This window comes from Cryptotermes secundus, unplaced genomic scaffold, assembly GCF_002891405.2.
Source record: "Cryptotermes secundus unplaced genomic scaffold, Csec_1.0 scaffold846, whole genome shotgun sequence".
In the NCBI taxonomy this organism is placed as follows: Eukaryota; Metazoa; Arthropoda; class Insecta; order Blattodea; family Kalotermitidae; genus Cryptotermes; species Cryptotermes secundus.
In genome coordinates, this window is record NW_019739228.1 from 63,991 (window position 1) to 91,880 (window position 27,890).

The following is a 27,890-nucleotide window of genomic DNA, read 5'->3' on the forward strand; positions in this document are numbered from 1 at the left end:
TTTCACATCACACATTGTCACAACATTTCATCTCCTGTCCCGCAACATCCTTTGCAATCACTTTCTTCGTATGTTGGCTTTCGTAAAATGTAAGTAAAATAAAGCTATCCCTGTAACAAGCCGTGAAGGACCATAGGGTTGTGAGACGTTGAGGTCCCACAGTATCTAGACAATCGGCTCAAAGATGGCGGTAAGGTTGTCAGCTCTACGCGCCGGCCGCGCTTTGCTCCCTAGGAAAATTATTTTAATTCATTCCTGGTACTCATTTCTGTTAAAGGCGGCTGGAAGAATTAGGACAATTGAAAATAAAATCCAATTACCTCATCGGTATTTGAACCCGCGACCTTCCGACTTGTTGCATAATGCCTCCACCGACTACGCTACTGCGTGCCCCTTCGTAACTTTGCAAAATTGAAAACAAAGTCCAATGAATTGTCTTCGAATAGGCAAAGTTTTAAAATGCACTGGTAATAAAATTGTATAGGTAAGGACCTGTGTTTGATACACTGGAACCTCCAGTCTACAACCAATCATAAATGCGCATCTCTTTAAAATAGGAACAAGCAGTTGTTTTATTTTGGACTGGATGAGGCCTTTATGAAGTGCCTGAGGACTTGAGAATCTTGCGAGCAAAATTTCATGGTTAAGAACTATTAAATAACCATCAATTCTTCGCACTCTTCATGCATAAACTGAAAAATGGCACTCATAATTCATTCGAATACCATGTTTTACATGCTGATTTGTTTTCTCAGAGTGTTACGACATGTATTAAATTCGTCTGTATTAACAGCTGAAAGTGAGATTTAATTCCACGCCCGCCATACGTGCCGTTTATTCTGTCTGTGATACTTTAATATCGTTGATGATGGCGATCATTCACCTTGGAAGTGAAGGATTGTTATATTCTTTTTTAAATAACTTTACTTATAACGGCCTAAGTAGATCCAGAAATTATTCGACTGTAATATTAAATTATGTTGATGGCATTTGCAAAATTAACTAATCAAATTCAAATCACATTTAGTAGCGATAATCACAGTACAAAGAAGTCGCGTAAATATTATTATAACCGAAGAGAAAGTCTGACATAAAAATCCTTGAACATTAAATAGGCCAGTCAGTTATAGGAGCTAAGATGCCTGCTTCCTTGGATCACTCCAATTCAGTGATTGCCGGTTCTAAATTTGCCCGAGTTTTGGGTGTGTGTGCGTGCGCGCGCGCGTTGTTCTGTATTGTGTTATTATGTGTACGCAGAATTTCGCAATTAACTCAGATCTCAGCCACAGGCATGTACCAACTGCCCAGATTAGTTGAGAATATGTCATAAATTACTTATCAAGCCGAATTGGTCATACTTCATTCGTGACCATAGCGTAAAGAGAAAAGAACATCTGTTAAACGCAGAATTTAAATATTTTTATTTGGGTGCAGACTTTATCATTGCGCCTAGAAGTCAATATCAAAAGCGAGTCATTTCCATTGTCCTCTAAATTCTCAAGTCATGATGTTGTAGCCTTCTTCTGTGGACGGCACGCGCAGGATACACAAAAACTTTCTCCTGTGTGAATTAGAGACAAACACAGAACCCATAACGTTGTGTCTCGTGGCATATATAAATTTTATAAACTGTGTATAACATGTCAGAGTTGTGCACTACTGTTTCCCCCTATTTCCATTAATTTAATTAAATCTTTGTGTCACTTCCGAAGTTTTATTTGAATACTTGTTTAATAACGACACTCCCGAATCTCACATATCACTCACTATACAGCGTGGATGGTCCTTGATGTTAGGATGGAAAAGTTTCGAGTCTTGTTTTCTATAGGCCACCTTCATCAGGATAGGTTATGTACTTCACATAGTGTTTTGCTTATGTCTTCTTATTCTTGACAGGCCCTGGAAGGATCTACGCATCAGTCGACTCTCATCGTCTTCTGTTTTAACCAGCCGGAAGTTCTCCCCGCCGCTCTCCTGGCTTGAGCTTCCTCTGGAAATATGGAAAACAAAGCGATAGTTATGTCTGACAATACCGTTGCCTTTAACTGCCGTTTATAGTTACTGTTTAGTCTGTAACTTAGTCTAGGTAGGGCTAGCTATGGTTTCAAATTATTAGTAGTTACTATAGGATTCTGACGATGGTGTATAACACACTGATATATTGGGTTTTTGGACTTTATTCATCGTCCTGGTTTTTAAGATAACAAATAGTTTTTGTTACTAGTTCTTATTTCTATTCCATGCCGTGGGGTCATGGACCTGGTTATGAGTTTGGTTTCATGGCATAAATTTCTGCAGATCTATCTATCCTGGTTCCACGCTTGTATGTGTTTCCAAAATTTTGTTATGAATATTTTTCTTATTAGCTCTCATGGACTTAGCCTGGTCTCAGGTGTTTATAATCTTCATGTTTTTTGACATCGGTTTGCCCAGTGATTGAGGCTAGCTCCTTCTAATGGACCCAACAGAATAGGTGTTTTCTTTCACGTGAGGACGGAAATAGATCCAGTTTCCGAAAGGTCGTGTTTTTATTTGTTATCTTAAAAACCAGGATGATGGATAAAGTCCAAAAACCCAATATATCAGTTTCAAATTATTGTTCGATTGATTTTGTTTGGTATGTTTATCGAATACCTCTAGACTGAACTTTAAAAATTTGTAATTTTGATGAATAGCCGAATTTTTAAACGTATTTGTAAGTTATTGAACTCCACCCTGTCTTAACCCTGCCACTAGATTTGGGCGAATGGTCAGTTACACTCTCTGGGAGCTTCACCCCTGTGTGAGAGCCCCTTACACGTATAGGACAGAAAGCTGGCAGGGCCCCAAAGCTGATCTGGACGCCGTGGCACGTCGAGAAGTCCCTTCTGCTGTCGCGAATCGAAGGCAATTTTTCCAGCCCCTGGCCAGTCACTTTACTGGCTAATAGATCCTGACTGACCTCATATTTATGACTTGTTACCATACCAGAATGTCTTGGTCCGAGCTAAGACGGTGCATCTATCTTCAATAGGCCGCTTATCTTACGTTTCACGCAACAGTACCCATTAAAGTATTCGTGATTAGCACATTTCTGTTACCGCATCTGTGGTCTAGTGGTCAGAGTTCCTGGCTACAGATCCAGAGGTCCCGGCACTACCAGTTTTTCTGATAAATAGTGGGTCTGGAACGGGGTCCACTCAGCCTCGTGAGGATAATTGAGGAGCTATTTCAAGGAAAGAGCGGCTCCAGTCAAAAAACCTAGATTAACGGCCATTGGGATTCGTTGCTCTGAACACGTGACACCCTCTATCCGCAAAATTTGGCACTAACATCGCCGACAAGCGGCGGTAGCTCGGTCGGTATAGTTCGCTTGCGGACTACAGGTCACGGAGTTTTAAACCAATTTGAGACCCTACATCAAAATAGCCCTAGTGTTGCCCTCGACTCAGTTCTTATAATTTCTGATAGTCTGAATTAAAAAATTAGAAGTAAAAAATATTATTATTATTCATTTGAGAGAAACGTATCATTTCAATTCTAAATTTTGAAAAAATAACTGAAAATGACAGATATACAAGTGGGCAGAGTTGCCGTCTGTTTTGTGACGAATGTCTTGTTCAGAAACCAGTAAACAGTGAGGGTGAGAAGATGCCCTCCAGTGGTGAGCACATCTTTACCTTTCCCTTCTATGTGATTCTGCATACCTTATTGCCCTGGATGTTCATTCTCTGCAGATACATATACATATACATAACATGTACATAACTCAACAGTCAAAAGGGCTAAGAATTGACAGCATGTACATGGCGCTGTATTGAGACATAGGTTACTTTTCGTTGTATTTCCTAAAATTATATTGCATTGAAATTTTGTAAGTTTAGTCAATATGAGAAAATTAATAACCTATCTGAGCTCCAGTATTAAATTTAATCGAAACCTACCAACAAGATTGTAAGTATCTTTACTTCACTGATTATACAATACAGTGCCTGCAACGGTCTCAGAATCCTTTTCCCAGCACCTCATTTTTCTTTTTACTACACTTCCTCCTGTATGTTTATAATTTCACACTATTGTCAGCTCTCATGTTTGTAAGTCAGGCACTCAGCCAGCCAGTCCAGTTTTCCAATTTAGTCATTCTGTGAGGCAGACAGCCGGTCAGCCCAGTCAATCAGTCATCCCAGTTGATCGGATAATTTTGAGTCAGTTGGCGAGGAAGGCAGCCACCTCAGTCAATCAGAGTCAGTACACGAATTTTCTTTCTTTATTTCTTTCTTTCTTTCTTTCTTTCTCTCCTCACCCATACCCTACCGGTACTGGTGCGTGCTATCAGCCCCGTTCAGCCAACGATGTCAGCCCTCGGTACCCGATGCTTCCCCCATCTACTTGGGCGGGAAACTTGCCTAATTTTGCTCAGAGGTCTCCTAGAGACCGTGCCGTAAATCTACGACACGGGACCCACGGCTTAAAGTCCCTCCCGGAGGACTTGTTCCCTGAATTTTTCCGCCCTTAAAAATTCCACGACCTCCGCCGGGTTTGAACCCGCGTACCTTGAGCCATGAGGTGGGAACGTTACCCCTAGACTACGGAGGCCGCTTCTCCTCACCCTTAAGTCAAAGAGTTTGATACCAGAGCGACATGCAGACACTGTGCACTCACCCAGTCGTCGCCCGCCGCCTCTCCACCGACCTCAGCGTCTGTTGCTCGACTCTCGTGAGCCTCTGCTTCACCTTGGCCTGTTGGCTCGAGCACTCCGCCAGCAGACGTGCGAACCGGGTCTGCAGGTTTTCCAGGGTGTTCTCTGCAATCATCAGTTTGTATCTCTAGCTGAGACAGTGTAGGAGGTCTCCGTTTCGCGACGTTTGTAACACACAGTTATATTCACGATGAATCTTCCGGAATGAATATTGTAAAGTGTTGTATATACATATCCAGAGGTCCCGGGTTCGATTCCCGGAGCCACAAGATTTTCTGAAAAGTAGTGGGTATGGAACGGGTTCCACTGAGCCTCGTGAGGATAACTGAGGAGCTACTTGAATGGAGAAGTAGCGGCTCCTGTCTAGAAAACCGAAATTAACGGCCTTGGGAATCCGTTGCGCTGACCACGCGACACCCTCTATCCGCAAAAGTTGGCATTAACTTCGTCGACAAGCGGCGGTCTCTCGGTCGGTATAGTTCGCTTGCGGACTAAAAGCCACGGAATATAAGTCTATATATTATAGAACGGAGGTCCCTGGTTTAAATTTGCACCTAAAAGATCCTTTATCTGGCCGAAGTTGTCCGTGGTTTTCCTCAGTCGACCCTCAAGACAAGTGCCGGGGCAGGACGTCAAATGAAGGCACGGTCGCTTCCTTCCACATTAACTCCAATTCGTTCTTCACTATCATCCTATCATTCCGATTTTGACCTTGGCCTACCTCCATGAAATTCTCCGTGTCATTTCGATTTAACTAGATCTTAGACATTCGGTAGGACTCCTTGGGCGGGTGATCAGCTCGTCACAAGGCCTCTACCTGTACACAAACACGGAAAAACGCGTGCGCACACACACACACACACACACACACACACAAAACACTAAATATCTATGCCCTGAGTGGGATTCGAACCCACGAAGCCAAGACAATGCATGCCTTAGACCGCTCGGCTACCGTAACCGTACGTTAAATACCATAAAGAAATAAAATTATGTGAACAATGAATTTTCAAGAAGAGTGTGCTTCATTAAATTGCCGTTTTTCTATCTTTTTCCGCCTTAAGATTTTCCTGTTACTTCCTGTAAGGGCAGATTTTCTTGTAATACAGAATCTATTTCGACAGGTTTAACTGTGTTAAAGTCAAGGAGGATGAGGTGGGCAGGTCATGTAGCACGAATGGGGGAGACGAGAAATGCGTATAGGATACTGGTGGGAAAGCCAGAAGGAAAGAGACCACTGGGAAGACCAAGGCGTAGGTGGGTGGACAATATTAGGACGGATCTTAGAGAGATAGTTTGGGATGGTATGGATTGGATAGATCTGGCTCAGGATATGGACCAGTGGAGGGATCTTGTGAACACGGTGATGAACCTTCGGGTTCCATAAAATGCTGTGAAATTCTTGAGTAGCTGCAGACTTGGCGGCTCCTCCAGAAGGGCTCAGCTCCATGAGTAAATAAGTAAGTTAACTGTGTTGAGCCTGTTACATATTCAGCTCAATGTGGACTACACACAGTTACTAAATTCTATATTTAAATTTTCCTTATTTTCTCTCCCAGTAGTGCATCGAATAGTTTTTCATGTGCGTTCAGTTTGTTGACTGTCGGGCTTAGCGCCTATTACGACAGGAATTTCCTTCGCAGGTAAACTCCATGTCTGTTACATTGGGTTTTATTTTGTTTTCCGAAAATCACTTATGATTTAATTTTTTTAGCTATAGAAACAGTTTTCTGCCTCAAACATATACTTACCGAGGCGTTCCACTTTGTCGGTGAGGTTTTCATGCTCCACCTGTGCCTTCGTGAAGGCCTGTTCGTCCAGGAGGCCGTCCTTCCTGAGCAGTTGGCATCCTCGCTCCATGAGGCTGTGCTTGGCCTCCGGGTAGTCGAACAGCGCCTCCCACAGGTCTCGTTTCGACAGGCAGAAAAGGTCCGAGTAGCCAAGCGAGCGGACGTTGGCTGTGCGGCGGTTTCCTGTCTTGTTACCCGCAATATCCAGCACACTCACCTCCCCGAACACGGAGCCCGCCCCCAGAGTAGCCAACACAGTCCTCCCGTCATCCGCCACCACAGTCAGCCGCCCCCGCTTCACAATGTACATCTCCCGCCCCACATCCCCCTTCCGACAGATGTAGTCCCCCGGGCTGAAAACCTGGAAATATATTACAGATAAACCAGTTGAGTGTTACGGCTTTGGACGTCCCTCACCTCACACAGTTATGTTTAACCCTGTCCATGTCACACATGAGATACCTCGGTAAGCAGTGTGCTTATTTCTGATTTACATTTGGTATTTGACAAGAAGAGTGAAAGAAATATCCGAAGTTAACCGCAGTTTATTATATTGTGACATGACGCCCGAACTCCGGAAGTATGCAGTCAGAGAAGCACAGCAGAGACGTCCATTGCTAGACAACGGCTCGCTAAAGAAGGTTCCGCAGCAACGAATAAGTACACAATAATAGAGGAACTGCTGGAGGTGGTGACCTCTATTCGGTTCTTCCCGAGGTTATAAAGAACGCTGTCAGTTCTGTTCAGTTCTGAAGCTGTAAGAAAACAGAAAATTGAGGACGGGAATGGAGCGAGTCCTCGGCAGTAAGCTGATTGTGAGCTGTTGTAATTGATTGTGATTAAGAGTGATTGTAAAGGAAGGCGTCAATAAATCCAATCATCCAATCCAGAACCCTTCATTACTAGTAACGGAACCCCTGACAATATGAATACGGGCATTCGTATCAAGCGAGTGTTTGTAACACACCAAACGTTGCAGATGGGTAATTCACACTCCTTTTTAGTCAGAAGGTCCCTGCTATAATTTTCGGCTAAAAGCCCGGCTATCGTTACAAGTTTTTCTGTCTCTGCAGGCAAATGCAGAGGCAGGAAAGTTAAATTAAGTCAGAATACAAATCTCTTCAATCTACTCCCTCCCCATTTCCTGTCACGTGACCCTTCTCCCGTCCGACGCGATGTAACACATTACACAGAGAAAGAATAGTTAAATAACATAAAAAAATCATTCACTCATTTAGTGTCATGTTCACACAAATACAGATAATATTCCTTCCATACTTTAACAGGCAACTAGGAGAACGTGGAACGATCCGGCGTTATGAGGCGTTGTCATGGCAACTAGGTCTGCTGTTTTACTCATGCCTGAGTTTATAGTCCTCAATGAGAAGATTGTCCGTCAAGTTTTAGCACGTTCTTTGTACATGAAATCTACAGTGGCAGATCACCGTGTCTCTAAGCGATAATACTGCTCTAGTTTCAATGTCTCTTCTTCTGACTCGTCTAGTACACACAGTGGCGAAATAAACCTCGCAGCTGGCGTTCATTTTGTAAGTGCTAAGCGGTCTTATTCACCTGCAGTCTCAGCTTCAGCACGAGTTCCTCCAACAGCCCAGGCTCGCAGTCTTGGAAGATGCGGACTTGGCGTAGAGTATCCAGATGCACGTGGATAGCTATTTCAGCCTTCAGCTTGTCAGGCAACGCAGCCAGTACTCGTTCCTCGTCCAGTGCCTGTAAAACATACAAACTAAGTTTGTCTTGAAACAGTAGTCTTTAACATCATTCCCTACCAAATGTAGGACACTACTGAGCTCTTCACACTCGTTCATGAATAGAAGGCATAAAGGCCTGCGTATCCGCTCTTCCGTTCGTCAGCTTATTGCTGGAGTTCGATTAAATTTGTATTGGTGGTGGGAAGGGGGTCTATAGTGAAAGATGTTGGGAGAAATTGTGTTGATTTGTCCCTTATAGGCTAACTCATATTCTACGCGAAGATGGAGTAGAATTTTATGGTTTCTCTTGAAACTGGCTCGCTTAAAAACAACTTCTGTGTAACAATACATATAAGTATAAAGTAAAGCTATCCCCGTACCAGGCCCTGAAGGCCCGTTTGGGTTGTGAGACGTTGAGGGTCCCACATTATCTAGACAATCGGCTCAAAGATGGCGGCAAGGTTGTCAGCCCTGCGCCGGCCGCGCTTTACTCCCCAGGAAAATTATTTAACTAATTCCTGGTACTCATTTCTGTTAGAGGCTGAGTAAGCCCCAGGGCCTAGTGCGACTGGAAGGATTAGGTCAACTGAAAAAAAAATCAAATGATCTCATCAGGACTTGAACCCGCGACCTTCCGGCTTGTAGCATAGCTCCTCAACCACTACGCTACCGCGTGCCCCTAACAATACATATTAAAATATTATGTTTTCTGACATTATCCATCGTCCTGTCTCTATCTAAAAACACTGTCCTGTTTTTTTCAAAACACAACGTTTCGGAGACTGGATTCTGTCTCCTTCTTCAGGTAAAACCTACTCAGTTGGGCCCAATCGATAGAACTAGCTACAGGATTCAGTGATGTTGAAAAGAACTTACCTGTTTGTTGGCCCACGTATAGGAGAACCAGCGAATGACACGGGCCTCCAATTCTCTGGAGACACGCCGAAACGCCATGTACTGCTTGACTCCGTCCATTCGGTTCTGGAAGTCCACTCTTGCCACGTTCATGTTACTGATCATACTGCCTATGTTACCGACAATTGTAGCGAAGATTAGCACGCCGGCCAGGAAGTCGGCCACTACGAACAGGTACTCCACGTCGTTCTCAGGTTGGGGCGTCTCCCCTGTCAACAAACGCATGGTGAGTGCAGCACGTGACCACAAGTACTGGGCATTGACCTGCAGTCCTGAGCGGGTTGGCGTGGCGGTAACCATTTGGACCCATATTCGGGAAGTACTTGGTTCTCATCTCGGCTGGAACATCTGCTATTCTGACTGAGGTTCTTCGTAGTTTTCCCCAGTCCCTTCCTGACAAATTTCAGGATGTATTTTGTTTAGACCAAGACTACTTCCTTCCGAATTCTTTCAAAATTTTCACTGATTTATGACCCATCCATTCGACGCGGTACAGTCTACTCACTGAGAGTGACGTTAAATAAAGCACAAATAAAATGATTTGACCAGCAGTATGGCGCATTTACACGCAGAAGAGTTCACTGAACAGTAGCATCACGCAGCGGCCAGGATTCGATCCCAACATCAGGTCATGTGGAGTTTGTGGTGGAAAACGCGTCACTCGGGTTGATCTTTTTTATTGCTAGTGGGGTGGGACTAAGTCCCTTGTACTGCGGCCACTTCTGGCCTATTGTACCAGCCCCAGATGATAGGTGAGGGTGATTGTGGAGCAATTGGTGGAATGAAGATTGGCAGGGGAAACCGAAGTACTCGGAGAAAACCTGCCCCAACGCCACTTTGTCCACTACAAATCCCACTTGACCAGACCCCGGGATCGAACCCGGGCCGCCGCGGTGGGAAGCCAGCGACCAACCGCTTGAGCTATGGCGCAGCCGAATGGGGTTGATTCTTCTTTTTGCGATTTCTTCCTTCTTCCCTTCCAATTTTCATTTCACCAACTAATTCAGTTTCATTAATCATCCTATCATCAACGCTGTACGGTCTCGACAATGACAGCATCATTTAATGACCAACATAAAAGAACCAGCAGTATCGTGCATTGACTATATTCACATGTAGTACAATACACTGAGAGGTCTTGACCAGCAGTAACGCATCTGACTCACTTTGTGAGATCTAGGGTTCTCGTAGCAATAAATGTTAGGATCACGGTCTTCTGAGAAGTGGCGCCGTGTAGTTTGGTAGACAGTTATCAACGTTTCAGAGAAATGCATTGCATCTCTCTTCAGAAGTTGTCCTACGAAACGTTGGTACATATCTACCAAACTACACGGCGTCACCTTCCAGAAGACTACGATTCTCACACTCATTTGTTTTCACAGATTCATAATATGTTTATAAGAAAGTAAATCGAACATTAAATGACACTTTTATGCGTTTTTTATGAAACAACCACATTTGTTAAACATGTCTTACTTATTTTTAACGTAATCTCCATGCTTTTTAATGCGTTTGAACCAACAGTCCCAAGTTTACTGATGAATAAAATATTTTCGGTTGGACCTTAAGACGTTCTTGCACACCTTATTCCCATGCCTGCTCATTTAAAACGCAGTTTCACCAATGCCGGTCGCTCAGCTGTTCCGGGTACGTAATGCTACAGTCTGTGGCCTCACAGAGAGCCCATCAGCAACTAAATCCCTCGGAAAGTTCCCTCTGCCCCATATACGTGTATTTATGGCTGTACTGAGCTGTCATTCTTTCGTCATTTTCGTCATTGTCACACCTGCTGACAACATAAATCAGTGCACCATCCGCATTTAACATTTCACAGTATATTCTAAAGGGTTCTGACAATGGTGAACAACGCTCATAATTACTAGGTTTTCAGAATTTCTCAATTTCACGGTATTATAAAGAGCACGACGTTTCGGAAACTGTATCTGTTTCCATCCTCAGGTGAGTAGGTGCGAGACACCTAATCTGTTGGGTCCTTTCGAAACAGTTAACCAGCGTTCCATTGACTGAGGTTAGCTCTGTCTATTGGACCAAAGATTTTTTTTCTTTTTTAGTTTTTTGACGTGCGGTGAGACTGAGTCCACTTGGTACGTCGGCCACTAATTGGACTATTGTACCAGCCCCGGACGATAGATGATGATGAATATGGAGCAGTCGATGGAATGAGAATTGGCAGGAGAAACCGAAGTACTCGGAGGATACCTGCCCCAGTGCCACTTTGTTCACCACAAATCCCACATGACCTGACCTGGGCTCGAATCCGGGTCACTGCGTTAGGAATCCAGCGACTAACCGCCTGATTTACGGTACGGCCACGGACCAAACGGAGTGTCTCCTATTCCTCCACCTGAGGACGAAAAGAGACGCAGTTCCGGAAACTTCGTATTCTGTAGAATACATGACGATGGGTGATGTCCAAAAACCCAGTAATCCCGAATCTCATAGCGTTGTCACTGCTCAGAAGATTAACAGGTGCAAATTAGAGACATATCCGCCATCTTTCCCAGTGCTGCCAATATTAGTTTCGAGGCACCTGTACGTAGGCATTTCCTTTAGTTTTACCTACCTATGGTGGTGAGGGTTAGTGTAGACCAGTAGAAGCTGTAGATATACTGTCTGGAAAGAGTGCTGTTTCGTCCTCCGTTGATGTTGTACACCCAGTTGTCCGACCCGAACCCTATGACGTAGCTGATAGCGAAGTAGAAACACGCGTTCCAATGGATTAGCACCAGGATTGCCAACACAACCTGCACACATACACACACCACTCAAATTAATGCTGTAATACACTGTGGTAATCATATATGTCACGAGGATGGAAGTCATTAGTCGAATTAGCTTCTGTTACTCCCATCCTAGTACCGAGGTCAAGAACAGTTGAGATGTACCTACACTCCCCCCTATATCTTCAAGACATAATGCACAATTAATTAAGTACAGGGACAACTTTACGTGTTACAGATATGTAGTTAAGCACATATATTGTTTCAATCGCCTTAATTTTTTAAAGGATTAAATACCTACCCAGAAAATTTCTCTGAAAAAATAAATTTGTAAGTTTAACAGAATTCCTCAAATATTCCTCTAAGTAACTTTAGCCGACTGATATTCATAATAAGGAATGTAGCATATCTTCTAGCAAGTAAGATAAAAAACTCCGTGGCTTTAGACCGCAAGCGAACTATACCGACCGAACGACCGCCGCTTGTCGGTGAAGTTAGTGCCAACTTTAGCGGATAGATGTTGTCGCGTGGTCAGCGCAACGGATCCCCATGGCCGTTAATTTAGGTAGTGTAGACCGGAGCCGCTACTTTTCCATTCATATAGCTCCTCATTTATCCTCACGAGGCTGAGTGGACCCCGTTCCAGACCCACTACTTCTCAGAATATCTGGAAATTGAACCTGGGACCTCTGGATCCGTAGCCAGGAACTCTGTTCACTAGACCACAGAGGCGGTTAGCAAGTAAGATTTCGGTTATTAAATACAGTTTATTTTTTATGTTTAATTGGCTTTCTGCTTTATCCAACAATTTTCCAAGTGCACAGTAGGCTGTTTGTGAAAGGTGAATTGGAAAGAGTGGGGAAAGAAAACGGTCTAATAAGTCAGGACGTTAAATAGTTACATTGTACTTGCACATAAATACGGTAATATGACACATGAAAGCCGAAATAGTGAATTAAGATTAGATATTCATTGCTAGGCAACGGCTCGGTAAACACATTCCCGCGGCAACGAATACGTAAGTAACAATTGAGTAACATTCGTTGTTATGAATCAGAACTGTAAACACTCCTTCCCAACAATAGAGAGATTGTATTTTCTGCGTGGTCCATGCAAAGTAGTTATAAAGAAGAGTTAGGTTGAGAAGAATAGAGTCGAGTTTCGAGACGCCAGCCTGCCAGTATATGAGCCTGGGAGCAGAGGAATTGAATCTAGTATAGTTTTTGGAATTGGCAATTACAGAATAATGGTAAGGAGGGAATTAGTCTGAGAAAAGAAGACTTCATATGTGATTTTAAATGACAGTGAAACTACTATAAATCCGTTGCCAGGATACGACCAGTGAAGATTTAAAACCCTAATGTGTATGTAATGTTGAACTGTAAATTGTGCAGATAAGCGATAGCATTGTATTATTGTAGTTACGCGTTGTCTATATAAGATATCAATAAATCCAATTCATCCAATCCAAACCCTTCTATAGTCACTCCGTAACGTGACAATATATACATGGAGCCACCGCGTTGCCAGAAATTAAGAGTACTAAGACAAACATCAACCTTACTGCGATTTTTAGTGTGAGAACTTAACTGAAATAGCTCTGAAGATATCGAAGCTACGTTACTTCGTAATATACTGAAAATAATGTGCGCTCTCCACCAAGAATTTTTGTATATACAATGCGCGTCATATTTCCCATGAGTTCATCCTAATTGATGCACTTGGCATAAAAATATGGGTATTTAATGAAGGGCAAAAATTATGAAAATCACAATTTTTTAATTTAAAATGAGTATCTGGTCCTTAGAATTTTATGTCCTCACAACAGTAGTTGTCTTTCAACAGACTACACGGCATTACAACCAAGAAGGCCGTGCCATGGCTCAGGCGGTTAGTCGCCGGCTTCCCAAGGCGGCGGCCAGGATTCGAGCTCACGTCAAGTCATGTGGGATTTGTGGTGGACAAAGTGGCACTGGGGCAGGTTTCCTCCAAGTACTTCGGTTTCGCATGTCAATTCTCACTCCACCGACTGCTCCACAATCATCATCTATCATCCGGTGCTGGTACAACAGGTGAATTAGTGGCCGGCGTGCCAAGTGGACTCAGTCTCACCCCACCCCAAGAAACTAAAACAAATACTACATCCAAGAAGAGAGAACTCTTCACTATCTGAGTTACTCTTATGGAACACGCTACTATTTGGCAATTCACGTGCTCCCATTAATCGCTCTCCTGTTCATAATATTTTAAATGTTCTTTATATGGATTTCAGGCATAGGAATGTTTTCTTGTTTTATTCCGTCATAGTTAAAGTACTTGAGGTTTAATCCTTTAGAACCTTAAATAGGAATACGTTGACAACAAGTGATTTCAGTTCTTGACAGACACAACGTACCTTGCAGATACGAAAGACGTTGGGATATCCAGTTCGAGTCTCTGTGCGGTCGAAGAATTCACTCATACGAGGGAAGCGGATCAGACGGTTAAACCTCACTATGACGGGGCTGGGAACACGGATCTGAGAGGAGACGGGGGACCACCATATATATGCCAGGTCCGTAGGCAGCAGACTCAACACGTCGGAGCGCCATTTCCTGGACTTCAGGTAGTGCATCCTCAACTTGCGGGCGTCCCGCTCAAGCAGCCCCTGCTCCAGGTAGCCTGCGAACAGCAAGAACTCATTATGGGCACTTATCTTCAGGTGCCTAAATGTACAGACACAGCATGCACAGCGAGAGCATGACTGTACAAATTAGTAACTTATCTATCTACATATGACCCTACAGCCCTGGGACCTTGGCCACTTTTTCAGTTTCTTATTCCAATACACAGTCTGTAGGACTCCTTGGACGGGAGATCAGCCCGTCGCAGGGCTGCTACATACACACAGAACAACACAAGCACAGAATGAACGCAGACAGATATCCATGCCTTGAGTGGGTTTCGAAACCACGATCCCAGTGTTCGTGCTAGCGAAGATGGTTCATGCCTTAAACCCCAAGGCCACTGTGATCGGGAAATTTGGCAACCTACTAGGACATACACGATGCTGTCTGTTAAATCTATCAGAATTTAAAAGATTCCCACCGCCGCCATGTTTATATTTTTAACATGTGAAATATGTTTCAAAATTACATAATTTGTTTGATTATTTATGATTTACTTTCTTACCTAAATTTTCAAATGGGTGTTGCTTTTGTATTTTATTCGCTTCTTTGTATAGGCAGTTAAGTCTCTTCCGACGTCAAATAAAAGGTAAAGCTATTCCTGCAAGAGGCCGTGGAGACCCATTATACCAATTTTCTATGTGAAATATATTAACATTAAATTCTTAAGTGAGGAGGTTACCAGCATATTGCGCACCCCCAACCAGATGGTTCTTTATCGTATGGTTTCTACTTCTCCGCTTATCCGGCAAGAGAAATTCTACGAGTAGCTAAGCTACCGCGATACAGCCATTGACGTGCCCAGTGTTTACATATCCCTCCATCACGATATATTAATGTGGCACGTTGCCTAAAAGCCAGAATATCTGAGTCAGAGCTGGCGTCCATTGCCCGGTAGCCACGTTTCCTGCACAACAGAAGCGACATTTTCATGACAACGGCCATTAAATGTTTATTCTCACAACAAAAGGAACGTTTTCATGACAACGGATGGATTAACTTTTCGGTTCAGTATGCCCTAGTCGGTCCGCCAAGCAGTTATGAAAGAGGCCAGACTAAGGACAGAAGTGAGAGGAGAGTTCAGAAGCGAAGAACAGGATAGAGGCGAACAGATCAGAGCTGGGAGAAGGAGAAACCAGCAGAGCTAAGAACTAAGACAGAAGTGGAAGAAAGAATAACAATTGAAGACAGAACAGCGGAGTGAAGATGAAATTCGAGAGACTGCAGACTAGTCCGGTTGCTTCGTGTGGAAGGCGTTATTTTTGAGTAATTACAATTTTAAATATAAACAACTTCTCCAATAAATCGCTTCATCTGTTCCTGAACCCATTAACTTCCGGGCGCGTTACCAGGACACGTAACATTATTAATAATGCTGAAAAGGACTTCTCATATTTTATTTGTGTTGTACCTTTTGGAACACAGCCATGGCTCCGTTTGTTCGTTAGTTATCACCACGAACCGCTCTTATCCCAAATATTCGGAAGGTCACCATTATTAGCGATACTGATTCAGAAGTTAAAGAAGTGTGCCACATTTACTGGTATGGCATTCATGCCTAATTTCATGAAATTCCTTCAGATTTATAAGATTAGACACACAGACATGATAATACTATAAGCTTAGTTTTCCGTGCTCACAATATAAACTAAAGAGAGACAAATGTTGCGAGAAACGCACAGTAAATTCAGTGGGCAGTGACAGAAGGACAGCTTCATTTTGAATACGGACATGGGAATGTTAGATTTCAAAGTCGTGAACTGTAAGAACCTTTACGTGAACTACAAGGGGTCAGAGGCGAGATACGTTCTTCTTTAAAATATTCTGTCAACTTCTTAAAGGAGATCCTTTTTATATGTTCGGATTTCTCTTCCAGCATCCCTTCCTGACGCGAGTCACGCCATGCAGTGTATGCAACTTCTCGTTCACATCCCTTAGGAGGTAGTCTACCTGCCACTCTGCAGGCGTTACTGTGTTTTCTTGAAGAAATTTATAGTTCTCTTCATGGGTCTGTTTGATTTGAGGCTCTCATTGCTGTCTTTTCGGACGTGATGTCGCATAGTTTGATAGAATGTTACCAAAGTTTCTGCGGAAAGCGGTCACTTCGTCTTCACGATGAAAGAGTGACCCAGGCAAAGTTGCTTGCAGCTTGCTGTTTTCTTGGTGCTTTCTTGGATTCCTTTTCAGCCCTGAATATGTAAGCAGTACGTTCTTCTGAAACGTCGGTAAACTTTTACCATATTATACAGTATCACACAGCAGAAAGTAGTATTTTTTATTACCAATGGTTGTTGTCTAGTGGTCAGAGTTCCTGTCTGCAGATCCAGAGGTCCAGGGTTCGATTCCCGGCGCTACCAGATTTCCTGAAAAGTNCGAAACGTCGGTAGACTTCTACCAGATTATACAGTATCACACAGCAGAAAGTAGTATTTTTTATTACCAATGGTTGTTGTCTAGTGGTCAGAGTTCCTGTCTGCAGATCCAGAGGTCCAGGGTTCGATTCCCGGCGCTACCAGATTTCCTGAAAAGTAATGGTTCTGGAACGGGGTCCATTCAACCTCGTGAGGATAACTGAGGAGCTATTTCAAGGAAATAGCGGCTCCGGTCTACTCTACCTAAATTAACGCCCGTGGGGATCCTTTACGCTGACCACGCGACACTCTCTAACCGCAAAAAGTTGGCACTAACTTCTCCGACACGCGGCCGTCGCTCGGTCGGTATAGTTCGCTTGCGGACTCGAGCCACGGAGTTCGTTTTTGTTTGTTTTTTGTTTTATGATTTATGTAATAATATTGTTTTTTCCCTTGGCACTACAGCCCCAGTGGGCCTCGGCCTACCTCCATGAACTTCTCCGTTCACTTCGGTTTTTCTAGATCATACACATTCGGTAGGACTCCTTGGGCGGGTGATCAGCTCGTCACAAGGCCTCTACCTGTACACAAACACAGAAAAACGCACACACACAAACTAAACATCCATGCCCTGAGTGGGATTCGACCCCACGATCCCGGTTTCCAAGCGAGCGAAGACGGTGCATGTCTTAGACCGCTCGGCTACCGTCACCGGCATGATTTATGTTAGCAGGTCAGATTATATAGCGTTGAATGATATAATCGTAGTGAATAATGAAGTAGAAAGGATGTGGAAGGAAGCGGTTGTAGCCTGATTTCAGTTACTTCCGGTATTTGCTTGAAGGACAGAGAAAGACACGAAAAGTCTCAGGACAGGCGATGGCATAGCCAAGATTCGAGGCAGGCGTCTTCCGGCATACAAGATACAAGCGTTACCGTTTGAGCCAACTTGTTTGGTTGTTTCGTCAAAGGAAATATTTCACAATGTTCGTCTCTGAAATTGCCTAATGGTTTTCGATTACATACGGAATTTGTTCCTTGTTGGTCGGGTTTAATATCTACTATACATGGAACTGAAAAGAATCAATAGTTCAAAAATAAACCGTTCGCCGAAAAAAAATTGCTCGATGTAACATATAGACTCCACATTGAAATCCACAGCTTTAAATTTAATTGTTATTCTATAGGCCCATCCATCTACTGTTCCCCGCGTAGATGGAGCTACAATAACTCCACCATAACCTCACGAGCCATAGAAGCCGACGAAAAGAGAACTCGATAGTGGGGGTATAGCTGGACCACCCTGTCGCTGGGAGACATAAGTTACACACTGAGTTGAATCAGAATTTGCTTTGCGTTGTAGTTCGTTAAATAAGCACCATATATAAAAGTATTTCAAATAAGAGTTGCAAAACTGAGAGGTGTCTACACTTTATGACATGCATCAATTTATCTTACGATTAATTTTGTTTACGCAATACATGTAGTTCGACATGTACTGTCTTCGCTCGCTTGGAAACCGGGATCGTGGGTTCGAATCCCACTCAGGGCATGGATGTTTGTGTGCGATTTTCTGTGTTTGTCTACAGGTAGAGGCCTTGCGACGAGCTGATCACCCGCCCAAGGAGTCCTACCGAATGTGTAAGATCTAGAAAAACCGAAGTGAACGGAGAAGTTCATAGAGGTAGGCCTAGGCCCACTGGGGCTGTAGTGCCAAGGGGGGGGGGAATATAATATCGATTCGCCGTAAAAGTGATAAATTGTATGAAAATTAATACTCTTAAAACCAATGTAGTTTCTTTTGCTTGTAAAACTGACTGTATTCATTTTAATTGCTTTGTTGGTGATGTTGTAATTGTATGAACTAATTTTTTAAAAAAAAAAAAAAAAAAAAAAAAAAAAAAAAAAAAAAAAAAAAAAAAAAAAAAAAAAAAAAAAAAAAAAAAAAAAAAAAAAAAAAAAAAAAAAAAAAAAACTTTGGTGTCACGTATTTAATAAACTGCATTTTTATCTTCATGTTGACTAAATATATTCCACTGATAATCTGAAATTGTATATAATTCTTTAATTCTGCCAAAGTGTGAGCATTTTTCTATGGCATGGAATAACTTTAATTTGACAGATTCTAATAAACTGAAAAATATAGAGATAAAATTCTAAAATCTTTCTTGTAGTCGATTTATTCAGTCAGATTTTCCTCATGACTGCAATTCAGTATCAAACAGTTAAAATTTCAGAACATTTTATTCGCAACGACAGCGTCTCGATGCTGTTCCTCTTGTTGATATTTTTGTAGACAAAATCAACTGTTTTTCTGTTATGGATAATGTTTGTTTCCGTGTAAAATTAACGTAAATTAACGATTTTTATATTTTATTTTGAGTAAAGTTTCAGGACACAGTTCATCACCACGGTGCTTCGTATCTGAAAACAGCATCTGCCGATCTTCTAGGCGTGTTTAATTAACACGCCATTCCTTTAAGGTTGCTTCTTCATTTGTAATCTTCTTTACTTCATGGTTTCAATTAACATGTTAACGCATTAACTTGTTATTTCTTTTGCTTTAGGTGCTCAGTTCTTAATCAATTTCTTTGTTTCGTATGCATTTTTAATGCTGTATTATTATAGGCTGCTTACTGTTGTTAAACACCGAAATAAATTAATTGAATTATTACTACATTTTTGTTATTATTGCTGTTTTTGTTAACATGGATACCTCAATCAATAAAACTCAAAGCCACTGAGGTGTAATATAGCAAAGAACTATGTAGACTCCAAACTGAAATACACTTCCTCATTCTTGTTTATGACTGCTTCTAGATTATTTTTTCCTAGTCTGCAGATAGCCCTACATATATCTCAAACCACAGTGATCATAACTTCTTTTCATCCACTTTTCTATCGCTTTCAGCCTCGAATTAAAGAGTTCTACCACTGAGTTAAATAGCTCTGCAGTTCCTCGAACATTGATAATTGATCACAGTAAATTGAAATGTTGACTACATCCGTTCCATCTGACGACAGACGTGACAAATCGGTCTAGGCCCTATTTGTTGTCTTGCAACTGTAAAGACAAGAGCCGGTATAATATGGAGTATTTACCAGGACAGGATTATAAAGAGGCCGCCGACTTCTGTTTTCTCGTCGTTGAACTAGTTTTCTGCGCATGTCTGTCTGAAGTTGCTCCTAGCCTCTGTATCACTGAACCGCGACTTACGCAACTATGATGAAAATCGGAATTATACTATTGTCACGGACAGCAGGAAGATGTCTAGGTTCCTTCACACGTTTGAGTCTGCTTGATGAGAATATCAGGAACTATAAACTTTATTGACCGATTTCTATACAGATTCCGACTGCATTAAATTTGTCAGATATTAACCTAATATTAATATTTCGCTCCATTTTGTAACTTCTTTTTTCTGTGGCGCTACAGCTCCAATTTGGGCCTAGGCCTACCTCTGTGAAACTCTCCGTTTCACTTCGGTTTACTAGATCTTACACATTCGGCAGGACTCCTTGGGCGAGTGATCAGCTCGTCGCAAGGCCTCTACCTGTAGACAAACACAGAAAAACGCACACAAACATCCATGCCCTGAGTGAGATTCGAACCCACGATCCCGGCTTCCTAGCGAGCGAAGACAGTGCATGCCTTAGACCGCTCGGCTACCGTGACCGGCCCCATTTTGTAACTTGCTAATATAAACTATAAGACGACCTTCGAAGCTTGTTTTCCTGTGGCTCAGATTTATAGTCCTGCAGATCGAGTATTGTTAACGGTATTATTATTTCATTCTTGTGAAGATCATATGTGTAAGTACCGACTCTGACTACGTTAAATATCTCAGATATAAGTTCAAATTTTCACATCATCACCATACCTGTAGTTGCTATCTTACAGAAAAATACTTAATGTAGAAACCTTGGCGTTGGAATCTCGTACTGTAAGAAACGAAAGTTTTTGTCTGCATTAAGTATGATTCAGTATTAATAGGAAAAGGTTTGGCCGTCGACAATATTTAATTAAATAGACCAAAGTAACATAACAGGATGCATACAACGGAGATAGTTCAGTATTCATATTTCCCACCAAAATCATCCAAAAATCATCCAAAAATGAAAGATGTAGTAGTAGTAGTAGTAGTAGTAAAAGTAGAACAGTAGTAGCAGTAGTATTAGAGGTGGTAGCAGCAGTAGCAGTAAAAGTAGGGCAGCAGTAATAGAGGCGGTAGCAGTAGCAGTAGTAGCAGTAAAAGTAGAACAGTAGTAGTACAGGTGGTAGTAGTAGTAGTAAAAGTAGTAGTAGTAAAAGTAGAGTAGTAGTAGTAGTAGTAGTAGTAGTAGTAGTAGTAGTAAAAGTAGAGCAGTAGTAGTAGTAGTAGTAGTAGCAGCTGTAGTAGTAAAAGTAGAGCAGCAGTAGTAGAGGTGGTAGTAGTAGTAGTAAAAGTAGAGCAGTAGTAGTAGTAGTAGTAGTAGTAGTAGCAGCTGTAGTAGTAAAAGTAGAGCAGCAGTAGTAGTAGTAGTGCAAGAAAAATTAAGCACAAGAGTACAAATAAAAATAAGATGAAGACCATAATAGCTGCAAGAGGAAGGAAAAGAACAAGTGTAAACAAAAAATCAATAGCAAGAGGGAAAAGAATAAGAGTAAGAAGAAGAAGAAGAAGAAGTAAACAATAGATTAAGACTTAAGTTTAATATTTATTCGCAGTCTCTTCTTACAGATCCAGTTCTTTCTAATTACTTAGGCCTTAAATGGCCGCAATGTTGTCGGAAAATATGAACCACGACGGAAGATAAAGTACAGCAGCTTCAGCCTGTGGTCTCTGATGTCACGTGACCATCGACCCGTGAGGCGAGGCCGTCGGTATTGTGTCACACTGTAATGGAACACGAGATGTCACTGCGATGTGACAAGAATATTCGCTTCAACAGGGACATGTATTACTACATGAACTAACAGTTATGTAAAAGCGATACTAACTGCCATGGTGAATAAGAGTAACAGCAATGATGATGATGATAATAATAATATTAGACGTAAAAGTTGAAAATTAAAATTATCAATGTTCTTAATTAGTTAAATTCGTGTAACAATTATATGGGCTTCACCGCTCTCACCGATAAGGGATAAGGCGAAGCTCTACAGACAAGGATTTGTGTACATCTCCAACACAAAGTTCATCAGCATCCATCGAGTAGTGTAACATCTCCAATTTTACGTTTGCTTCAAAGAAGGCATAAGAATTAAAGCCTAATTCTATTTAACTTAGCTATAAAGTCTTTTTGCCGGTCACGGTAGCCGAGCAGTCTAAGGCGCGTACTGTCTTCGCTCGCTTGCAAACCGGGATCGTTGGTTCGAATCCCACTCAGGACATGGATGTTTGTTTGCGTTTTTCTGTGTTTGTCTACAGGTAGAGGCCTTGCGACGAGCTGATCACCCGCCCAAGAAGTCCTACCGCATCTAGAAAAACCGAAGTGAACGGAGAAGTTCATGGAGGTAGGCCTAGGCCCACTGGGGCTGTAGTGCCAAGGGAGGGGGGAATAGAGTCTTTTTGTTGAACCTTGCCCACTTTTCAGCTTTTTAATCTTTTACACATTCGGTAGGACTCCGTGAAGGGGGGTCAGCCCGTCGCAAGACCGCAAGACCTACACGCAAAACACAAACACAGAATAAAAACACACATTCACGCCTTCAGTGGGATTCGAACCCACGATCCCAGTCTTCGAGCGAACGATGACAGTTCATGCCTCAGACCGCGCGGCTACTGTGATAGGCTTCAAAGCCTCATTAGTAGCCCTAATTTGTCTTCAGTTTTATTTCCGCTGTGCAGTTACCCTCTTGTAAAATGAAATCGTTATTCATTTACTGCCCACATTTTGTTGTGACGTTTATTTGTAGAAAATCAGAGAATCTATTTGTTTTCACTCGTGGCTGTGAAACAACTTTCCGTCTTCTTTCTCCAGGCGCCAGTAATTTTGACGTGAAATAATTTCTATAGAAACAAGATATATTCGAACTCATTGTAATTCTCTTCATCCGCAAACGAAATCCCTCACACCGTAACCATTGCATAACTCTGTTTACTGGATTCGTGAAAACAAACAGTTTCTTCTTCGAGATTCCAAAGTGTGCAGGACGTGGACAAATATTATACTGAGTAGACCTGCATCAAATGCGCGGCATTTCAACTGCTTTTTCTAAAACGCATGTTCGCCATGTCACGAGACTCTGTTGCAATCGATGTTCTATGCGATATTTACACTCAGTACTAAAAGTGAATATGTAATAGGGAAGTCACGCTTTGCGTTTGTCACTTTTCATGTCTAATGTCTTAAGCCTTTTAAATTGTTTCATTTAAATTTATTGTAATGGATATTGTAATGTAAAATGGATCTCAGAGATAGGATTGGATGGTGTGGATTAGATTGGTCTGGCTCAGGATAGGGACCACTGTAGGGCTCTTGTGAACATGGTAATAAACCTTCGGGTTCCATATAATACTGGGAAGTTCTTGAGTAGCTGCACAATTGGCAGATTCTCAAGAAGAGCTCAGCTCCATGAGTGAGTGAGTAAATTTGCTGTGGGGAAATTTACAGTGAAATATTTATCGAGAATTTCAGTATGGTCGCTGTATTTCCAATATCAATATATGAAATCCCGTGAACTTTGTTTCAACAATTTTAAATTGTGGATGAACTGAAACTCCTACGTATGTGCACTATCATTCATTCGAAAGATAACTTCACCATCATCTCGAAGAAAGTAAATCGTTTTCGATTAGGTGCGAGATATCGCTAGTTCCTCTTACTGTAGCATATTAGCGTTAGTACTTATAGATATGCTTTTCCTGGTTGCATGAAACTACACATCAAATCACGAACAAGCGAAGAGCCTCTTGCTTTAATATACTCTTTCTGCTCTGTGACTGTTAATAATAATTTTTATATGTGCTGTTGGTATTTATAATGGAATGTGAATTATATCACAATGATTTGAAAGTTGTTTATCCTTTCCAGGCGGACGCCTAGAATATCTTCACAAACAACTTCAGTAAAGTCGTGCCTAAATTCTGGAATCTGAAACCACCAGAATAACCGAAGTGGACACGTCGTAATTACAAACTGCGATATAAGTCCTGCTGCTTGAATTGCCATATTTATGTGCAAGACAAGACGTTTAAGTAATCTTAATTTATACGCTTCCTGTTAATTTCAAGTGTGTTCAGCAACAAAGCAGTATGTCAGGTGTGATATAGATATCTGAATTCATCAAATGAACAGCGGAAGGAGAGAAAATAAATAAGAATATTTAATTTTTAGATCGTAAGTTTTCCGTCTATAATACAACTCAACCTTTTATAAAATACACTAAAATATATTTAATACATTAAAAGTGGTTGTTAATTTTTTTTTAATGTCATTGACTATATACATTCGTTCCTTGTTGCTACATGTTCGGCCACACATGAACCATCATCAGGCAACTTTTATTATTAGGGAGATCACAGCAAAACAACGATGTGCCTAAGGGCACAGATGATAAAGTGTAGAGTGCAGTGGTTTCCCCAGTAATAAAAGTTGCCTGATGATGGTTCATGTGTGGCCGAAACATGTAGCAACAAGGAACGGATGTATATAGTCAATGACATTTAAAAAAAATTAACAACCACTTTTAGTGTATTAAATATATTTTAGTGTATTTTATAAAAGGTTGAGTTGTATTATAGACGGAAAACTTACGATCTAAAAATGATACCACATTGCAACAGGATGTTCCTCTTCAGGTATTTCCTTAATTAGTAAGGCTGAAGTAGGCCACGCCATAGCTCAAGCGGTTAGTCGCTAGCTTCCCGATCCCGGGTCTGGTCAAGTGGGATTTGTGGTGGACAAAGTGGCGCTGGGGCAGGTTTTCTCCGAGTACTTCGGTTTCTCCTGCCAATCTTCATTCCACCAACTGCTCCACAATTACCCTCACCTATCATCTGGGGCTGGTACAATAGGCCAGAAGTGGCCGCAGTAGAAGGGACTTAGTCTCACCCCACTAGCAACAAATAAAAAGGCTGAAGTTGCTCTTGTTTAGCGACTATGTTACTGCCTTAACACTTAAGAGTTCACCCTCCGTTTATTGTAAGAGATCCGACAACTTTACTCTTTCGTGGAAATAATTTTACCCTGGGTTCTCTTAGTAGTTTCAGAGTACGATAATGCTTTCTCCAAAATGATATGCCGGTATAACAAATTTGATCCCTCTGTTAATATTTTAAAATTTCCATCAGCCCAACAGTTAAAGTTATGTATTCCTAAATTTTCAGCATTAAACAAAAAAAAAACTCCGTGGTTTTAGTCTGCAAGCGAACTATACCGACTGAGCGGCCGCAGCTTGTCGGCGAAGTTAGTGCCAACTTTAGCGTATAGAGGGTGTCGAGTGGTCAGCGCAACGAATCCCCACGGCCGTTAATTTTCAGCAGTAGGAATTTTATGTCGCTAAATCAACATAAGAAGATTCGTTCATATAGAAAGCAGTATGAAAAGGAGTAAAAGCTACTGTAGAAACTCTATTGTTAGAGTAATATAATAACGACAAGTCTGAGTAACTTTATCTCCATTGTTGGCAACAGTGTCCATCCCGAAATGTCTTCATTCAGCAGTACATTACCATGTTATTCGGTCATTTGTCCCTACTTTACACACAGACGCCTGCTGGTTTATTTTATCAAACAATGAAAGGTCTTCACGTCGACTTCTGTAATTCTAAGATCATTGCGTGTTGCTTTAATGTATTGTCAGAATGAGACCGGAAAGCCATATAAGGACATCAGTTTCACAGTGTAAGTTATGTGACAGCTCTAAAACCTGTTTGTTAGATGAGAAAAGTAAGTTTGTAGCAGCAGTTCTCAAGTTCAGCCACAAACTGAAATGGCGTGTTCCACACTTGTTTTCCAGATGTGTATCGTACGGCTTCTGTTTGCCTCTTCTTAATTGAATCGTGGTGTGGCTTATATGACGGCTCATCAGAATGTAACAAAGAATTTGAAAGATACAAGTAAGAGTTCAATAAGTCCTTACGTAAGCTGAATCCTAAATCAATTGGGGCATAAAGTTAATGAGCTGGTCACGGTTGCCGGGCGGTCTAAAGCACGTACTGTCTTCGCTCGCTCGGAAGCCGGGATCATGTGTTCGAGTCCCACACAAAGCATGGATGTTTAGTATATGTATGTGTTTATTCTGTTTGTGTTGTCCTGTGTTTAGGCAGAGGCCTTGCGATGAGCTTAACACTCGTCCAAGGAGTCCTACCGTCTGTAAAATGATGTTGAAACTGAAAAATCAGAGACCAGGGCCCAAGGGGGCTCTAGAGCCAGTGGGAAAAGAAAAAAATAAAGCTAATGAAAATTGTTTATAAGGAGCAATACTCATGAAGAGTTATATCTTCTGGGATTTAACGCCGTTCAGTCTGTTGTAAGTCAACCGATATTTCGGAGGAACATTTCTTCTCCATCTTCAGGGTTGAAGAATAAGCCAAGGAAGGAAACAGAATTTATTATTTCCTGGAGGCTACATATTCCTCCGAAACTTACAGTATACTACACGGTGTTAAATTCCAGAAGACAGGACTCTTTATAATAACTGGTGTGAGAACCTCAAAATATCGTGGCAATACTCGCGTCACTGATGTGCCTTATTTCATCAGAATCTGTCAAACGTTTCCAAGCATATGTCCGAATGTTGATGTAGACACGTAGGTACACTGATCCTTCAAATTAACCAAAGCAAATCAAAAGGATCGACAGAATTCAGTGCAGATACCGCGGACTGACGCCAGAAGCACAAAGCGAAACTAATGCATCTCTTTCAGTTTGAGTGTTCGAAACACGCTCACAGAATAGCGAAATTTTTTCATCGTTCACCACGGACACGTGGGAAGAAACAGCATGTACCATAAACATTACACTGAAGCCAGAACTTGGGCATCATTTCAGAGGTGGAGGAAGAAAGAACTATTGACACAGGTTATCGAATTAACTTCATGTTGTGTTGTCGAGTGGTTTACGTTGCACACGCTGGAGATGCTGGTTGACTTCTCTTAGGAACATAGATATACTGTATGTCCGCCATGTTTTGTTGTCTTGTGATGACAAATGCTTTACGATCAACTGATCTGCAGGGGAAGGAATCCTACCCCCGGAAATAATTGAAGATAAAAGGGTCCTAGTGCCCGATCCTCGAGGACAACCACTGAATGGGGAGAACAGTAACAGAAGAGGAACGAAAAGAGAAGCCAGAGGAAGGAAATGAGATCAAACAAAAATATAGAAGAAGTAGTAAGAGAGGCTGAAGGTGAAACAGGAGCAATAATAAAAGGAAATGTAGACTACGAGACAAAAAGAACAATGAGACGACGCGTAAGAAAACAGAAGAATAAAAATTAAAATGCAGAATAAAGTGTAGCAGAAGTAGAAGAACAGCGGAAAACGGAGAAGAAACAAGCACAAAGAAGAGAAGGGTTGATATATAGAGATGGAAGAAGCTATGGCAGAAGAAGAAAAATAATATATTCTCTGAAGTGTAAGCAGAAGGAGATCTAGAAACTCCGTTCCGTTGCATATCAAAACCTCCAGTGACAGTTTGACCCGTAAACCAGACTTTCCCATAAATTGTGTTTCAGACACTTCGACAAATATTAACATCGTTATGATGATGACCCCAAGTTCTCACTTACGGCGTCTTTCGTACACAAGCTGCGGTTTCAAGCCACAGCAGAACTGACGCCGAATATGAAGTTAATGTCAGGCTGTAAATTAGAACAACACCCTCGAGTATTCGTCTCTCTCTCTTTCTCTCTCTAGTTGCTTTAATGCCCGATTTTATTGCATCCACAGCCACTTTAACGGTCAATTTCAATTCCGTTCCGGTCCCGTATAATAGGAATTCCAGTTTCTGCAGGAAGTGAGGATGCTTCCGATAGAGTAGCAATGTGGCTGTTGCGTCCCTTGCCGTGGCATAACCAACTCCATGCAGCATTTCCTTCCTAATACACTGACA

The 27,890-nt window shown here is 41.9% G+C and overlaps 1 protein-coding gene across 4 annotated transcripts in view; it reads right to left on the bottom strand.

The window, feature by feature from the left end:
* Window positions 1-343: 343 nt before the first annotated feature.
* Window positions 344-27,890, bottom strand: part of LOC111871786 (cyclic nucleotide-gated cation channel subunit A) — a 215,594-nt gene continuing 188,047 nt past the window's right edge. For all 4 annotated transcript variants that reach the window (XM_033754412.1, XM_023865111.2, XM_033754411.1 and 1 more), the window contains 7 exons: window positions 14,229-14,494; window positions 11,677-11,857; window positions 9,054-9,301; window positions 8,041-8,196; window positions 6,430-6,829; window positions 4,642-4,783; window positions 344-1,990 (listed from right to left, as the gene is read on the bottom strand). In XM_033754412.1, coding sequence (XP_033610303.1) covers window positions 1,858-1,990; window positions 4,642-4,783; window positions 6,430-6,829; window positions 8,041-8,196; window positions 9,054-9,301; window positions 11,677-11,857; window positions 14,229-14,494 — 1,526 coding nt within the window. In that variant the 3' untranslated portion in view covers window positions 344-1,857. The remainder of the gene's footprint in view (window positions 1,991-4,641; window positions 4,784-6,429; window positions 6,830-8,040; window positions 8,197-9,053; window positions 9,302-11,676; window positions 11,858-14,228; window positions 14,495-27,890) is intronic.